The 13,593-nt window shown below is 33.4% G+C and overlaps 1 protein-coding gene across 3 annotated transcripts in view; it reads left to right on the top strand.

Annotated features, from left to right (window-relative positions):
• NDUFS1 (NADH:ubiquinone oxidoreductase core subunit S1) overlaps positions 1 to 12,173 on the top strand; it is a 43,047-nt gene extending 30,874 nt beyond the window's left edge. For all 3 annotated transcript variants that reach the window (XM_037850072.1, XM_037850074.1, XM_037850071.1), the window contains 7 exons: positions 689 to 818; positions 3,562 to 3,722; positions 6,345 to 6,499; positions 9,599 to 9,774; positions 10,351 to 10,485; positions 10,586 to 10,658; positions 11,922 to 12,173. In XM_037850072.1, coding sequence (XP_037706000.1) covers positions 689 to 818; positions 3,562 to 3,722; positions 6,345 to 6,499; positions 9,599 to 9,774; positions 10,351 to 10,485; positions 10,586 to 10,658; positions 11,922 to 12,013 — 922 coding nt within the window. In that variant the 3' untranslated portion in view covers positions 12,014 to 12,173. The remainder of the gene's footprint in view (positions 1 to 688; positions 819 to 3,561; positions 3,723 to 6,344; positions 6,500 to 9,598; positions 9,775 to 10,350; positions 10,486 to 10,585; positions 10,659 to 11,921) is intronic.
• The last annotated feature ends 1,420 nt before the right edge of the window (positions 12,174 to 13,593 follow it).

Below are 13,593 nucleotides of genomic sequence, written 5' to 3'. Positions count from 1 at the left end.
GTTAATTTTCCTGTCCAGGATCAAGTGTGGAGTCACAAAATGCAATTAGTGTCAATGTTTTAGTCCCCTCTTTTTTTGACATTTTAGTCTAGTATAGGTCTGTTATTTTGTAGAATGCCACTCCATCTTTTTTATTTATACCTTAGTGACTTATGAATAGCATGACAATATAATTTATTGGGACACTTTTAACTGTGACAATGTTGAGAATGAAAGGCAGAGTTATTGATTACTCCAGGATAACAGGTGTATGCCAGCGTTGTCCTAGACAAAGTAGAATGTAGGGTCACCACACTTACAACTATTTTTGGAAGAGCTAGAACTATAGTTCCCTGTTATAGAGGATAACATGAATAACGTAGTATATTTTCATGAACTTTATTTGAATTGTCTTATTTTAATGGGTAATTAAAAGATACCTGACCCTGTCATGTAAATACTGCAAAATAAAAACTTCAATTGTTAAAAAACAATTATTGTAAAATAAATAATAATGATAAAATTATAATAAAATAATATCTTTGTAGCTGGCTTATAGTTAGCATTCCTACTTAGCAAATTAATTCACTGAATTGCCTGGGCATGTATTTTTGCAACAGTATTTTGAAAGGTATAAAGGTTAAATGTGCTTGAGACCATTAACTGTGTTAACTTACTTAACTCGACCAACTTGGTTGTTTTATTTCAGCTGGCTTCATAATGACTTAAAAGTGGCACTCATAGGCAGTCCAGTGGATTTGACTTACAGATATGACCATCTGGGAGACTCTCCCCAAATTCTTCAAGACATTGTTTCTGGAAGCCACCCATTCAACCAGGTGCTTTTGAGTTATATGTATCTACTCGTTCTGGTTTTTAATTATTTAATTTCTTCATTGTTTTTGCAGTAACAATATGTGATTATTGGTAAAAATAATAGCAGTATAGAACCTGGGATAAATCCCACCACTCCAAAACAAATATTGGTGAAACTAGAACTGAATCTTAATCGACACTCCTTTGTACATGACACATTACTTCTCTCTTGTGGTTTTCAGTATTTGTGACATTTGAATTTGATTGTAACATGCCACAGTATGGGTCTGTTTGAGTTTGTCCTGTTGGGAGTTTGTTGAATGTCTTGGATGTGAATATTCATGTCTTTCATTAAATTTGGGATGTTTTCAGCCATTATTTCTTTAAATATTCTCTCTGCCTCTATCTCTCTTTCTTTTCATCCTGGGACTCCCTCAGTGTGTATATTGGTATGCTTGATAGTGTCCCACAGATTCCTCAGGCTCTGTTCACTTTTTTTTTCATTCTTTTTTCTGGTCCTCAGACTGAATTATTTCATTTGTCTTATCTTCAGTTATCTTCACCGATTCTTTTTTTTCGTCAGCCCCAAGCTGCAGTTGAATCCCTCTAGGAAGTTTTTAATTTCTTTTACTGTGCTCTTCACCTCCATTTGATTCCTTTTCATAATTTCCATGTCTTTATTGACAGTCTCTTTGTATTCATCTTTCATTTTCCTTATTTCCTTTAGTTCTTTGTGTTTTCCTTTAGGTCTGTGAGCATATTTAGGACGTTTTTATTTGCAGGCCCCGGGTTTGTTTCTCCTTACTGATGGTGTCTAATGCTTTTATCTTCTCTTTTGCTTTGGCTATTGTTTCTTGTTTATCTGTATGTTTTGTAACCTTTTGTTGAAACATGGACTTTGGTATTTAATGTGTTATCGCTGGAATTTAAATTCAGGCATCTGTATCCAGCTAATGTTGGGACAGAACTTTCCTTGAATGCCAAGAATTAACAAGAAAAAAAAAAGAAGACAGAGAAAGAAACCTACACCTTTCCCAGTCTTTGCAGATTAACCTGTGCAAGTGTTCTCCTTCAGGTTTTATACGCAAAATGAGTTCAGAGAATACCTCCAGGCCAAAGTAAAGGATCTCCCTGATCTTTTCTGCACATGCATCTTGTCTTGGGCATGTGCATGTGGCCCCAGGAATTCCCCTGTTTACATAGGGGAAATAGTTTCTTGATGGTCCAGGCATTGCACTCTATGTCCTGCAGACAGCAATCCCATGCCCCAGGCAGCCAACCACTTGATTGCTTTCTCACAGCACTCTTCAGTAGAGCTCTATAAGCTGTCTTCTACACACAGGACAAGTTCTGGGACAGTGAGTCCCTCAGGCCACCACCAGACAGATTGGACCAGACAAATATGCTCCCAGTATGCACATAAAGGTTACTCTGCTCTCTCCAGAATCAGGACCAGGGATCCACACTGGGAGGGTGGGCTGGTTTCATGCTGATCTGGTGAGGTGGAGGAGGGGCCAGCCAGGAAGCCACAAGATCCTACCAGTTTTTTTGTTTGTTTGTTTGTTTGTTTGTTTTTAATCTTCATTTTATTGAGATATAGTCACATACCATGCAGTCATACAAAACAAATCGTACATTCGATTGTTCACAGTACCATTGCGTAGTTGTACATTCATCACCTAAATCAATCCCTGACACCTTCATTAGCACACACACAAAAATAATAAGAATAATAATTAAAGTGAAAAAGAGCAATTGAAGTAAAAAAGAACACTGGGTACCTTTGTCTGTTTGTTTGTTTGTTTCCTTCCCGTATTTTTCTACTCATCCATCCATAAACTAGACAAAGGGGAGTGTGGTCCTTATGGTTTTCCCAATCCCATTGTCACCCCTCATAAGCTACATTTTTATACAATTGTCTTCGAGATTCATGGGTTCTGGGTTGTAGTTTGATAGTTTCAGGTATCCACCACCAGCTACCCCAATTCTTTAGAACCTAAAAAGGGTTGTCTAAATTGTGCGTAAGAGTGCCCACCAGAGTGACCTCTCAGCTCCTTTTGGAATCTCTCTGCTACTGAAGCTTATTTTATTTCAGCCCTTGCCCTGTTACTGCAGTCCTTTAACTGTTTTCTGGAGCTTTGAGAACAATTTTTCTGCCAGTTCCTGTAGTTCAAAGCTTCTGTGGGTAGATGGAGCTCTGAAGTATCTCACTCCATAATCTTGCTTGGGGTAGGGCCTGCCTCTTCTTCAGTTTTTTGCATTCAGAAAGTGACTATGCTTTGAAAACCACTGCCCTTAAATTGTAGGTAATCCTACATTATGATCAGGTGAACATTGCTTCCTCTGCTTTCTCCTCACTGTCTGTGGGGTGGTGGGTAGATAGGAGACAGTAGACATGGTACTTCATTGTTTCTACTGTTCTTCAGTATCATCTGAGTCTCGATAGAGACATTCCCAATTTTTCTGTGGCCTGCACATAGTGATTCCAACCAAATGATACTTGGTAGGTCTTTATTCCCAATGCCTTTACTTTTAGAAAAATTTGATTCATTTGATATTCATTTAGCCATTTCATAGTAGCATTGCTAAGATATTTTTGATTAAAATGATACCAAATCAGGTTGTATATATGATCATATGTTGGCTAGCAAATCAAAGATGTTCATGTTAGACCTAAAACTTAGGACAACATATTGTAAATGCAGATTTGGTTAGAGTTATATTACTTGTAATATTTTTAAATAAAAATTCTTTTCTTTAAATTAGGTTCTAAAGGAAGCTAAAAAACCAATGGTGGTTGTAGGCAGTTCTGCACTCCAAAGAAATGATGGAGCTGCAATTCTTGCAGCTGTTTGCAGCATTGCACAGAAGATTCGGATGAATAGTGGTGTCACTGGTAATTGGAAAGTTATGAATATCCTTCATAGGTTTGTTGAGTAATTATTTTATATTCTAAAATTCAGGTCATTTTGTGTATATGTATTCCTGATATACTGTCAGTTTTAGATTGGTAAGCAACTTAATATTAGCATTGTTACCTGTGTTACAGATGTAAAACAGAAACTTTTCACTCTCTGTGTGAGAAGAACCCAGGACAATAACTAATATTAAAAATGCCTGAAATAGCAGTGAGTGCAGAGAAGAAAGCAAATACTTGAGAATCTGAATCATATTTGTATACCTTGGTTCAAAAGTTCTAAAAAGTCATCTGACTTTGATTAAGTGATAAAAATATAAGTTAACGTAATAGCTCAGCTGAAGTAAAGTTTTTTCATTTTTTACTATATCAGTGATATAAGGTTATTTTAGAAAAGTTGGAGAGAGAAGAATATGAAAGAAAATGGAAATGATCTTTATTCCACTTTCTGCAGATAGTAATATTTTGGTGCATTTTCTTCTGGTCTTTTTTCTGTATGTGGAAGTTTTTAAGTTATGTAATTGGAATCATATTGTGTGTACAATTCTGTGTCCTGGTTTTAATAGGTTTACATTACCAAATAAGAAATCCTTCTCTGATTAGGAATTCTTTATAAAGATAAACTTTAATAGCTATTTACTATCATACATATGCTATAATTTTTAACCATTTCCTTCTTATTCACTCTTACATTTATGCTAGTTTTTAACTATTATAAATAATGCAGTGATTTACAGATATCTTTGAAATGTAAATTATTTCCATAGGATTAATGTCTGAAAGTAGAGCTATTGGGGCAGACAGAAAAAACACTTAGAACTTTGGGGAGTGTTGCTATCTTAATAATATTAAAGTCTTGTAATCCATGAGCATGGGATATCTTTTTATTTATTAAGGTCTTTAATTTATAGTTTCATTGTACAGGTCTTATACTTCTTTTGTTAAATTCATTACTAGCTGTTTTATTCTTTTGGGTGCTCCTGTAAATGGGATTGTTTTCTTAATTACATTTTCAGATTTTTCATTGTTTGTATATAGAAATACAATTGATTTTTTTATGTTGCTCTCATATCCTGCAACCTTCATATTGTTGGTTTATTAGTTCTAATTGTTTATGGTTTTTTAGTGGATTCCTTAGGGCTTTCTCTCTTTTCTCTGCAAATAGAGATAGTTTTATTTCTTCATTTTCAATCTGGATGCCTTTTAGCCTTTTATTTCTTTTTCTTGTCTAATTGTCCTGACTAGACCCACCAATGCAATGTGAATAGAAGTGGCAAGAGTCACCATCCTTACCTTGGAGGGAAAGCTTTCAGTCTCACTATGAAGTATGATGGTAGCTGTGCATTCTTCATATATGCCCTTTATCAGGTTGAGGAAGTTCTCTACTATTCCTAGTTTGTTGAAAGGGTCTTGGATTTTTTAAAATGTTTTTACTGTATCTATTGTGATGATCATGTGGTTTTTTCCCTTTTTTCTGTTAATATGGTAGATTATATTGATTGATTTTCATATGTCGAGCCAAGCTTGCATTCCTGGGTTAAATCCCACTTGGTCATTATATTTCTTGTCTTTTTTATATTAAATACTTATTAAAACACAAAAATGTTCACCTGTTTTATCTCCCCATTTGCTTAGTCCTCCATCCTTCCTTTTTTACTGTCAGCTTTTTGCTTTATTCCTTCCTTGTGAGACAACTGACTTAACTGTCAGTGAGTGACAGAAGAGGCTGCCTTGAAAACCCTTTGTCATTGTCTTCTCCATTTTAAGCCACTGCTTTTGGAAGGGTTTAGTCCATTGGTCACATATCAGGATAATATATTCTTAGGAAAAGCAAGACAGATCTGTGTCAATCTGAAAAAAATCATAGTAGAGATGATGATTTGATTCAGCCCAAGCGTTAATTCCTCTTTACTCAAATCAGGTAACCTGCAGAGTTGACAAAGCAGCAGTATCTAGTCAGGGGTGTAAGAATTTCCTTGACCTGCCTTAATAAATAGATAAAAGACCAAGCTACCTTTATACATAATAGGTTCTCAGAATAGCTACCATTGCTAGAAAGTTAATGATAGGAGACTACAGCAGTCTCCCTGTTATCTAAAATATAGTTATTCCATATCTCTTATTGAAAAGATTGTTTTCTGCTTATATGAGTAATATTACATATTCATAAAAAATTCCTTAAGGACATGCACCAACAAACTAATTATGGTTTTCTCTGGATTTTCATTTTATGAGTGGTTTTTTCAATTCCTCCTTTTTGGTTTTTTAAATCATCAGTTTTTTTTTTTAACGAGTATGTTTAGGTTATCGTGTTTTACGCTTTACTGTACTGAATGATAACTACCTTAAGGCAATTGCCATTGGCTTAAAGTTTCCAGATTATTCCATTAAATTTTATCTCATGAAGAGGCCCAGTAGCCTAAGCATTGTGGGTTTCTTTTCTTTTTGACATTCTCAAAACAGCAAAAGACAAGTACTTCTGTTTTTGACATCTTTGTTTAAGTGGGCAAGAAAAGAGCAGGGAAGTCTTTGTCAGCATTGACTAGCAACAAGACTAGGTAGCATACCAAGGATCACTTATTTTTTTACATTGAAAACTCTGCAAGTATGCTAAAATTCCATAATTGTACAGGATTGCAAGCCAAGTAGCCGCTTTGGACCTTGGCTATAAACCTGGAGTGGAAGCAATTCGGAAGAATCCTCCCAAAGTGCTGTTTCTCCTGGGAGCAGATGGAGGTTGTATTACCCGACAGGATTTGCCAAAGGATTGTTTCATTATTTATCAAGGTAAGTAGCATCTCGGACACCAGAAACAGAAGAGAACAATATATATATAATGTATTTTGGAAACTGTTCTGCATTATATTTAGTGGACTGAACATTTCCTATTCAGTAATTACCACAAGTTGTTTTTTATCCAAACCATAGTTTTTATTAGTTACCTAGTTGATACCGCTATTAAGAATTATTACCTGATGTAATTAAATAACAAAGAATTAGAAACAATCTAAATACTTAGTTCAGGAATGGCTAAATTATGGGTTTATTTATACAAAGGAATGTTATGGAGACATTAAAAGTCAACTTTATTTAATCAGAGGAAAGCACTTTTATATAAAAATATCGTAAAAAGTTTTAATGACCACTTGAGTTCTGTAAAAAATGGGATTACTTATATAAGGAGAAATTTATAGCTTAAGAAAACAAAATCCAATTAACATTACCTTCAGAGAAAATGACAGAGATAAGTGATAATAGTTTGACTTTGTCTCTTTAGAATGTCACCTTTTCAACAAAAGAAATTTTTAGGTAACTAAAAACCTTAAAACATTCTAAGTTTCATCCTAAGTTAATTTCATCGTGTGCTACGGGACATTTAATAAACATAGTTAAACATAGTATTCCTTTGGCTTTTTGCATTGGTCTCCTTTTCTTAAACTCAGTCATTGTAAGTGTAATCAAATTTTCCTGGAATAAATAGAATGCAGGGTATTCCTGGGTATTTTACAGGGAATACTGTTGGATAACTTTCCAACTCATTTTACATATAAACATCATAAATTTATCATAGCCCTCCTTTTTGTGCCATGGTACATGCAAAGCATTAAATAGTGTTTTGTATCTTTAGTTTCGTCAAGTTAAACAAAATGCATAAACTAAAATCCTGTTCCCTAGTCATTTCCAGAGATAATCATTGATGACAGTTTTAATATACATATGTCATACAATTTCATATGCATATACAAACATATATAGAGAAATAGCATGAAACTTTATATTTTGCTCTATAACTTTCTCTTGATTCAAATATATTACTAAAGCTTTTGTTTCTTTTTGTGAAACTTTTGTCTTTTAACATTTAAACTATTAATAGGGGAGAGTCTTTTAACATAATATTTTCTATAATTTTCTATCCATACCCTTTTTAGTATTATTATTATTATATTCCTGTTTTACACTTTGCATTCCTCCATTTCAGTTTACCTTACCAGATTTCACTTAACTGGTACCTCTGAACATTTCCATTTTATAAGTATCTAAAGAAACACTGGCTTGAGTTACCCATTACATATGCCTGAACAATATTATATCCATTTTTTTTTTTTTTATTTTTGTATTTGCATAAAATAGTCTTGAAAAGATATAGCAAATTCTTTAGCAGTAATTCTCTTTGGGAAGGGTGTTGAATTGGGTGAGGTGGGCTTTAATTTTTACTTTAAATTATTTCAGTACTGTATTGTTTTAATTGTAAAGATACTTTTGTAATTTAAAATATGGGATTTTAAAAGAATATATACACAAAGCACAAGTAACAACAAAAGAAAACATAAATTGGACATCATTAAAATTAAAAACTTGTGCATATAAGGACATTAAGATTAAGAAAGTGAAAAGACAACCAATAGAATGGGAGAAAATACTTGGAAACCATTTATCTGATAAATTAATATATAAAAAAATATATATAAAGAAATCCTACAACTCAAGAACAAAATGATAAATGACCCAATTAAAAAATGGGCCAAGGACTTGAATGGTTATTTCTCCAAAGAGGATATATGAAAGGCCAAAAGACATGAAGAGATGCTCAACATCATTGGCCATTAGGGGAAATGCAAATCAAGATCACAATGAGATACCACCTCACACCCACTAGAATTGCTACTATTAGAAAACCGGAGAGTAACATGTGCTGGCAAGCATGTGGAGAAATAGGAACCTTTACATTGTTGGTGGGACATAAAATGGTGCAGTTACTGTGGAAAAGAGTTGGCGATTTCTCAGGAAGTTAAGTATGGAATTACCAATAACCCAGCAATCTCACTTCTAGGTATATACCCAAAAGAATTGAAAGGAGAGTCACACCTGTGCACCAGTGTTATCGCAGCATTATTCACAATAACTAAAGGGGAAAGGAACCCAAATATCCAACAGCAGATAAATGGATAAACAAAATGTGTGATGTATATATAAAATGGAATATTACTCAGCCTTTAAAAGAATGAAGTTGTGGTACATGCTATACACCGATGAACCTTGAAGACATTGTGTTCAGTAAAATTATTCAGACATAAACGGACAGATATTGTATGATTCCGCTTACGTGAAGTATCTAGAATATGCAGGGAGGAGTCGGATATGGAGATTAATGCATAATACGTGTAGGATTTCTTTTTGAGGTGAAGGGAAAGTTCTGGTGATAAATGATGATGAAAGTAGTGTAACATTATAAATGTGATTAATTCCACTGAATTGTATGCTTGGGACTGGTTGAGATGGGAAAGTTTTTGTTGTATATATGTTTCCACAATTTAAAAAAAAAGGGACTAAAGAGAAAATGACAGTTAAATGCAATACATGTTCCTGGATTGGATCTAATAATAGAAAAAATGCCCTTCAGGACAAATGGAAAAAATTGGAATATAGACAGTAAATTTTATATCAGTTAAATTTCTTGAAGTTGATAATTCACTTAAGGTAGTTAACAAAAGTGAATATCCTTGGTCTTGGGAAATGTACATGGAAGTATTAAGTGTGCAACAAGCATGATGTACACAAATTACTCTTGAAAGTTTAGACAGTAGACAAATAGATGGACAGATGAGTGGATGGATTCAAGGATAGATGGATGGATACATAGACTGGTAACAACAAATGTGGCAAAATGTTAAAAATTGGTAGATCTTGGTATCTGGGTGGGGGCTATGTTTGAATTCTCTGTATAGGCTTTGTATTATTTTTACATCTGTCCTGTAAGTTTGAAATTATTTCAAAATAAAAAGTTAAAAGAAAAAAAGGATGTGTACAAGAGTGAAATTACCATGTATAAAATAGCTAATCAGTTTTTTACCAAAATGTGGTTTGCCATTTTCCATTTTCTTATAGGACATCATGGTGATGTGGGAGCTCCTATAGCTGATGTTATTCTCCCAGGAGCTGCTTACACAGAGAAGTCTGCGACTTATGTCAATACCGAGGGCAGAGCTCAACAGACTAAAGTAGCAGTCACTCCTCCCGGCTTGGCAAGAGAAGACTGGAAAATTATAAGAGCCCTCTCTGAGGTATTTTTTTTTTTTTTTTTTTTGAGACATTTCTTAGTGATAGAACATGCTATAGGGCTGTATGACATGTTAGCTTGTTAGCTTCAAAGTTGAAAGAACATGCCAATCCGAAATGCAAAAATGATTTGACTAATCTCTGTAGGAAAAATGTGTTCAGAAAATGGGGGTTTGAAATTAGTGTTTTTACTGTTGACTATTCTGCTTAAAAATCTCCCTTTTAACTTTTTGACGTAAATGATCATGATTTTTAAAATATTACCCTGACATCTGTGGATTTAGTATATGATTCATAACAGGTTAGCAGAAACATTCAGTTAACATAGTATTGTTTCTCTAATCATTTATTTCATAATAAGTCTTATTTTCTAAAGAGAAATTTTTGATGTACTGATAGCTGTCTGTGAATTAGAATTTTTGACAGTTATGTTCCTCACTTAACCACTTGCGTAATAAATGTGCGGTGGCTAACAGACACCAGTAGATGTTTCAGTAATCCTGCATTATTTCACCATAGTTGCAATTTGAAATTTCTAAGTATTAAAGCCTGTTTCATTTGGGGGACCTGATATGTTATAGATTGCTGGTATAACTCTGCCATATGATACTCTCAGTCAAGTGAGGAACAGATTGGAAGAAGTCTCTCCTAATCTTGTTCGATATGATGATGTCGAAGGAGCTAATTACTTCCAGCAAGCAAATGAACTCTCCAAGGTAATAAAAACTTGTCTGTATGCAGTTTTCATAATGGCATAATCAGTGGTTTAATAGTACCAGTTTTCTCTACTTTAATGATCACTTCTCTTTTTTGCAGCTAGTGAATCAGCAACTGCTTGCTGAACCACTTGTCCCACCTCAGCTAACAATAAAAGACTTCTACATGACAGGTATGTAACTGTAGTCCCCATCAATTTTGGTCCCTTACCAAAGTTGTTTTTGTCAACATGTCTATAAAATCATGGGAAGTAATCAAATCCCCTAATTTAACATTCCAGCCTGTATTTGGTAGTTTGATATATTAATTCTTTAAGATGGTTTTCAAATATCTGAATTAATGTAATTCGTATTTTTTTATTTTACTCTAATTTTTTGTTTACTTCTAGAACTAATCAGTAATAGAAATAACAGTAAAGTTTGAACATCCAGGAAGAGTTAAATTTTGAATATGAAATATTTACTGTTATATAGAAAGCACTAGGTGTGTAGTTATAAGGGAGGGTTTTTCAAAATGGCAACAACTGTGAAGGTTTTTCTGAGAATTGCAGAATGAAGATTCAAAACATTCAGACAAGAAACATTAGTTAAACAGTGGTTCTGATATAAATTGTTAGAGATGTTTTTAAGAATGTAGAAAGTGAGGCAACTTTATTGCAGATCTTACTGCAGTTGATAGAATATCTAGTTTATTAGGTAGTTGATATAGTTAGATGACTTTAAATAATCTGCTACCTAAGAGCAGGCAGGAGTTTATTTAAAATTTTTGGTACAGTTTCTGTCTAAGATTATTTTCAATAGGTTTTTCAGTTATGTTATGAATGTTTTGTGTTCAATGTAGAATTCATACCTGATCTCGAAAGAACAAAGAAAAGTCATTATGATCTCACTAACTAGAAATATCTACATTTATTTTTATCAACTTGGTCAGTGGTCTTCCATGGATATATACATATACTTTTTACTTAAACAATTTTTGAGATTATTCACATACTTTGCAGTCATTTTTAACAACTTTATTGAGATATAATAAACAATTATAATTATCATACGATTTTACCATTCATTTAAGTGGTTTTAGTACACATGCTGTTTTGTTTTGTAACCTTTGTTTAACACAAGTATGTATGCATGTTTTTCCTGTGTCCATATTTTTCTATAAACCTATGTTCATATTTTTCCTGTATTTTTCTATAATATTCTTAATGGTTGCATACTGATACATTGTATGGCTACATTCTTAGGAGTACTTACTAAAATCATTTAACCAAGAAGGTTAAATTTGAATTTGTTGGTTGATCTCAGAAAATTTACATATAATTACATAGAGCCTCATAATCTTTTTTTCCTCTGAATATTCACAACCTTAAAGCTTTGCCATGTACCTTTTAAAAAACTGTATTGTCAAAATGCATGTTTTCTTAATATCTTTACAGATTCTATTAGCAGAGCCTCACAAACAATGGCCAAGTGTGTCAAAGCTGTAACAGAGGGTGCCCAGGCAGTCGAGGAACCATCCATATGCTGAACTATTAGGAATCCAGTTTTACTACAAATACTTAATGGACAATTATATGGTGAAATGACCCCTTAAGAGGGCTATCTCTTTAAAAAAAAAAAAAAATCTGAATGATGTACTATTTAAGGTTACACCATGCTTGCTTGAAAATGATATTGCAATTATAAAAGAACCTTACGGTTTCGAAAACATTTATGTATTGTGTGTAAACATTGTCATATAGTTAATAAAAAGTTCTTTCCTGTAAGATAAATGGTGATCTTTGTGACAAATACAAAGAAAATCCTTAAAATAGCAATTTTTTCTTCATTGATCATTTATGTTTATAAAATAGATGAAACAAGAAGAGCTTCTATTAGGATCCACTTTTTTTAGTATTACAGAGTTAAGCATTCTTTCAATGTAATTACACATCAGGTATATATATCTTGAACAACCATAATTAATAATAATCATAGTAATGGTATCTGATGACTATTCAGCTTTTTCTATGTGCCGTGCACTCTGATTTTACATGCATTATCTTGTTTTGTCCTTGGAACAACCCTATGAGATAGTATTATAATTTCATTTTACATAAGAAGAAACTGAAGCACAGTGTAAAATTAAGTAGCTTGCCCAAGGCCACAAAGCAAAAAAAATCACAGACTCAAACCTAGCTCTCTCTGACTCCAAAGCCTGTTGGAGTTCTTGACTGCTACACATAATTCTTTCCCATTAAGATAGATTCTGTAGGTTGTTACTTCTAAGAATTAATATTGAGAACCTTAGTGAAAAGCACATTTTTGATTCCTCCTGAATATGCTTATGAACTGTCATGGTGATTTATGGCATTTTCATTTCTGTAATAGCTTACACACAGACACCCATCCTGTATTACTGGGGGACAGTGTTACAACTATAAAATTAAAATCTCCGAAAGAGGGAGACTTTCAGATAATTAGATCCTCATTGAGGTTATGTATTCATTATATTAACACCATCAATAGAATTAGGCAACAAAATTATTCCAGCAATAGAAGACAGATCATCTTTCATAATTTCCAATTGTCAGAACCAAAAGTTAGTAGAAATATTACAATGAATTTAGGAGATAATCCTAAAGCTAATTTAAGTTTTTTTCAAAGTCTGTGTTCATAATCCTTTTGCTTTGTAATCCTTATTCCTTTCTGCTTTTAGGAAAGACTTAACGCAATTAGGGCTAAGGGTGCCATTTTCCTGATATAACAGAAGATAAGGTTTTAAAATAATAGTGTGTCATCAGTACTTTATTTTTTTAAAGCCATACAGAATTTGTCACTTGCAATAGCTTTTTCACAACTGTATACTTTATCCTCTCAAGTGATATGCCATGAGGGTTGTATACTACTTTGCTTAAAATTCCCAGTTGCCTGAAATTGTGTAAATTGTTGCTGAAAGTCTTTGAATTCAGTCCAAACTTCCTAACCCTCACCTCCTCCTATACCCATTAGCACCGTGCTGACCAGATTGGTATTTTAAATGCTCTTGACTGCATGTTGTGGGAATACTGCTGTTGAAATGGAGAAGAGGTAATATTCATGCTCCTGCCTATTCCTTGGGCTGTCCTC

Source organism: Choloepus didactylus, chromosome 9, assembly GCF_015220235.1.
Source record: "Choloepus didactylus isolate mChoDid1 chromosome 9, mChoDid1.pri, whole genome shotgun sequence".
In the NCBI taxonomy this organism is placed as follows: Eukaryota; Metazoa; Chordata; class Mammalia; order Pilosa; family Megalonychidae; genus Choloepus; species Choloepus didactylus.
The sequence above is the reverse complement of the archived record's forward strand: the minus strand, read 5'-3'. Positions and strand labels throughout refer to the sequence as shown.